Here is a 4,592-nt window from a genome sequence, read left to right on the forward strand (position 1 = left end):
CTGATATGAAAAATATTGGCGGTTTTCCTGGACAAAACACATTCACCGTCTTGTACGTCAGTTCTTTCTTAGTACCATGTAGCGAAAACATGCGACGGTTGTCACTGGCTCCATCACAGGTGACTGACACTACAGTTAGGCCTAAGCGAGTTAAATGAAAAATGCATTGGTGAAGTAGTGGAAACAACTGTGCACCCTTGGTACTAGCAGCTGGGAACTGGGCATAAGCAAACTTCAGACTATTGAAAAGTCCCCTCACCATAATTACTAGCATACATTTTGCCAGTGGTCTTTGCATATTACTGCTGGGGTCCTTGAACTTCCGCTCTGCTGCCTCCAACAAATTGTTCATCTCTCCCAGGTCTGCATAGCCAGTTAAACAGCCTGTGCTCTTGTCATACACCAACCCTTCTTTAATATACATCTCATCAATCACAATTCCCACGTACTTTGAGAGGTGAGGTGGCTTTTGTTGCTTGATTTGGTCTAACAGCTGCAGATCAGTTGAATGACTAAAGCCTACACCAGCAGGAGCAAAATGTTTGTAATCCCTTAGAGTTCTTTCTGACGGTAATGATAAAACCCCGGAGTTTCTCAGTGTTTTATAGCAGCCACTGGAGTGGTGGTGCAAGTAAAGACACCATCGAATTATTGCTGGATGCCATCGCATGGATCGAGAGTCCTTCAGAGAAGCTGCTTGTAGCTGCTGTTGCCAAAAAATTTCTTTAAATTTACATTCACTAGCATCTTCACTTGATGGACTATGCTTCTTCATAATAGTCAGCAGGTCATTATGCATAATAGCATCCACTCTAACTCCTTCTTCTTGTATCATGTCACTGACCTTCTTTCGTAATGACTGTATTTCTCGTTCCTTCCTTCTCACTACATCATGCAAATTTTTCACTCTTTCATCTTTCTCAGAGCTTGTCAAACATTTGTAGTTAGTGTGACTTGAAGCTTTACATGACTCTGTCCTTAGCTGGGGCTGCTTAAGCAGTTGATTGAGGCTACTTCTGATTACGTTCCTGTATTGTTTGCATACTCCACACCTATTTCCTGAATTCCCATCTGGAAGTTTCCACAAGCATTTCACATGACGTATTGTAGAGTGACGCTGATCATAATAGGCAACAACTGACGAACGATCCTATTGTGCAAAAAAATTACATAAAATCATTTATTGCCAACAGTTACCTTGAAGATTTGTAAAAACACCTTGGTGCTTCAAGATTAGTGGATGAAACTTAGCATCAGGGTTTCCCTCGCACAAGTTCTGAGGTTCGTCCACAACATCTTCAGCTGGTTCATCTTCAGTGATATAACTATCCGTCTGGCATGATGCATCACACATTATGGGCTTCTTGGCAACGGTTTCCTCTTCAGGGCTATAAAGCAGATCACATTGAGTAGACTTGTCCTTGGTTGGTCCAATATCCATAATGTTGACTGGTACCTCCTTGCTGTTGACTGGTACCTCCTTGATGTTGACTGGTACCTCCTTGCTGTTGACTGGTATCTCCTTGCTGTTGACTGGTACTTCCTTGATGTTGACTGGTACCTCCTTGCTGTTAACTGGTAGCTCATCATTGTGGGCTGGTACTTCATCGCTGCTGGCTGGTAGCTCATCTTTGTGGGCTAATACCTTGTTACTGCTGGCTGGTAGCTCATCACTGCTGGCTGGTACTTTTATCTGGTATATCCTCATTGCCTAAAGCTTTCTTTGATGACTTTTTCGCGACGCTCCCTTAGGCACATACTTCAAAAACTTGCGTCCCATTTATTACAAATCTACGACATACACAAGCTTGTCAGCAAAATTTATACACAAAACTGCACATAGGGATACTTACCCTAGTCAATAACACTGAAAGCTTTTTGTCACCTCACATCCCTCACCAAATATGGGTACACAAACTTTTTAACTCAGAAAAAGACTCTTTTCCACCTGAATTGAATAAAACATACGTAATTAAAATGTTTACATCGAAACCGTACACAGTTAGCCACCATAACGCTGAAACCTACTTATAGTCCCCACACTATCACGTGGCGAAAGTTACAGGTTCACAAGTGTACAAATTTTATACAAGACGGTTACAAAACCATCCCTATAATAAAATAACCTTAACAAAAGTATTACCTAGCAGTTATTAGGCAAGTACAACCTCTGTAAACATTGATTCAGAGCGATAAGAGCAACAGAACTCCACCACGAGGAAATAAATACATTCGCGCAACCGCGCCACCGTTTTATTTCAGGAAACTGTTTCCGTGTTACGGTTATCGACACCTATCAAAGGTGTCGATAGCCATGGCGAGGAGTGTATATCACAATCCATTGTGAAGTGCTGCCGTTTCCAATCCCGTATCCGGAGGTATATATTATCTATGAATGCACGTAAGTGCCCTTGGGATGAAGCTAATACTAGATAGTGTTTTGGAAACTGACAGCATAACACAGAGACACATAATATAGACATCTGTAAGTGATAGTAATCCCACTGGACGGCACACTTTAGTAATGTTAAGTGCTCACAATCATCTGCCATTTCAAAGCACAGCCACCTCATATTCTGTAATGATTTATCATTATCCGCAATCCATTTCTGTACAGTATGCTTAGTAACAGCCCATTTCTTACTGGTAGAGACTCCTTCACACTGGTCATTGCACTGTCTCTTTTGACTAAACATAATTTCCGGACAATTAGGAAATTATTCAGACGTTCTGTATTTTTAACCAGATAATGTCCAGTTGTCAAAAGTTATTTTGATCACTGAACTCTAGCAAGTTATTTTGATGGCATCTAATACCGCGTTTACACTACTAATCATAAGTGAGCCAGCTCGCATTAAAGTGGGCCAGCCTGTTTCCTGCTTGAAGTGTAAACACAACCACACCAAACTAAACCGTGCCACAATGGCCTGGTTTACTTAACAGGGTCAGCATGGTCCAGCACGCATCAGCCTCGTTTCCTGTGATAGTGTAAACAAAACCGCCACTACAAACCGGACTGCACTTGCGTATAACTTCACGCGCTTGATTGCGGCAAAGGCATGGCGTCTTGGAGTGATAAAGAAGTATTAAAACTGATTGAAATATGGGGTGAACAAACAATACAGGAGCAACTAGAGGGTTGTAAGCGAAATCGTGAAGTTTTTGATAAGATTTCTCGTGAAATGGCAGTGGCTGGCTTCACTAGAACGGGTCCACAATGTCGTGAAAAGGTGAAAAAGTTGAAAGGAGAATATAAGAAAATTAAAGATGGCTTGAAACAGACTGGAAATAATAGGAAGACGTGCAAATTCTTTGAAGAGCTAGATGAGGTAATGGGGACCAAGCCAGCAATAGCACCTCCTGTATTGTTAGATACGTTCAGTACACCTACAACAGAATCATCAGATCATGAGGAAGCATACCAGAGGAATGATGAAGAAAGTTTAAACAATAGCCTCACTAGTGGTGGTTCTGTGGATGGTGATGGCAAAGCTGAGGAGAAGCAATCAAGTGAAGTTAATGACAAAGATGAAGCTGCAGAGAAAAGGGTAGAAAAAAACCAGTATCAAAAAAGCGATCCCGAGATGAAAAGCTTGAGAAAACATTGGACACGTTTATGAAAGGGATGACCAAAGGTCTGAGCAGCAGTGATGAACGTTTTATAAATCTTGAAGAAAAGCGCATTAAATTAGATGAGATGATGCTGAAGATGGAGAATGACAGGATTAAAGAAAATGAAGCAAGAGAAGAGCGCCGAAGAAGAGAGGATAGAGAGTTTCAACTGAAGATGTTTACACTATTGCATAGTGCTACTCCAACTCAACAACCCATGATGCCTTCTCAATATTACTACAATTCTAGCTCCAGTAGTGCAAGTAGCACTTCCAGAATTGATCCGATGTATGAGTGGCCAGGAAACTGCGACAACTAGTGAGCTGTAAAACTACAGGATTGTGATTCGATTTTCATCTACAGGTGATCTTTCTTTGTGATTTAATAAAACATGTGATTATAACATGATTTAACAAAACATGAGTTATTAACTACTATAATACTGCACTAGCGTGTTACGTATATTTTCAGCTGTAGATGAAACAGCACTTGTACTAGCTGATGCTGATGGTTGATCAGAATCTATACCTTCTAGCCAAATCTCATTGAAAGTTTCTCCATGGACTTCACATACATTGTGGAGAATACAGCAAGCTATGATGATGTTTGGAATGTTCGCAATAGACATCTCATTTTGTTTCAATAACCGCCGCCACCTGGCCTTTAACCGCCCTAATGCATTTTCACTCACAATTCGTGCTCTAGAAAGCCTGTAGTTGAAGGTTCTTTGGGCTGCTGATAAAGATGAATTATGTGGAAATGGCTTCATTGTCCAAGTAGATAGTGGGTACGCTGAATCAGCAACAAGGAATGCTGGTATGTTTTGTCCCAGAATAGTTAATGAGTGTTGCTGAAGTATTTCTCTTGAAGTAGCTTTATGATACAGTGATGAATTAGCTAGCATACGGGCATCATGCACACTCCCAGGCCATCCACAATACACATTGCGAAACAAATAGCTATGATCAACAACCCCTTGA

The 4,592-nt window shown here is 41.0% G+C and overlaps 1 protein-coding gene across 1 annotated transcript; it reads left to right on the forward strand.

Annotated features, from left to right (window-relative positions):
* Window positions 1-3,059: 3,059 nt before the first annotated feature.
* LOC136245165 (myb/SANT-like DNA-binding domain-containing protein 7) lies at window positions 3,060-3,620 on the forward strand. Its single transcript, XM_066036667.1, has one exon. It carries the CDS (start codon window positions 3,060-3,062, stop codon window positions 3,618-3,620), a length of 561 nt encoding a protein of 186 aa, XP_065892739.1.
* The last annotated feature ends 972 nt before the right edge of the window (window positions 3,621-4,592 follow it).

Source organism: Dysidea avara, chromosome 15, assembly GCF_963678975.1.
Source record: "Dysidea avara chromosome 15, odDysAvar1.4, whole genome shotgun sequence".
NCBI classification, from domain to species: Eukaryota; Metazoa; Porifera; class Demospongiae; order Dictyoceratida; family Dysideidae; genus Dysidea; species Dysidea avara.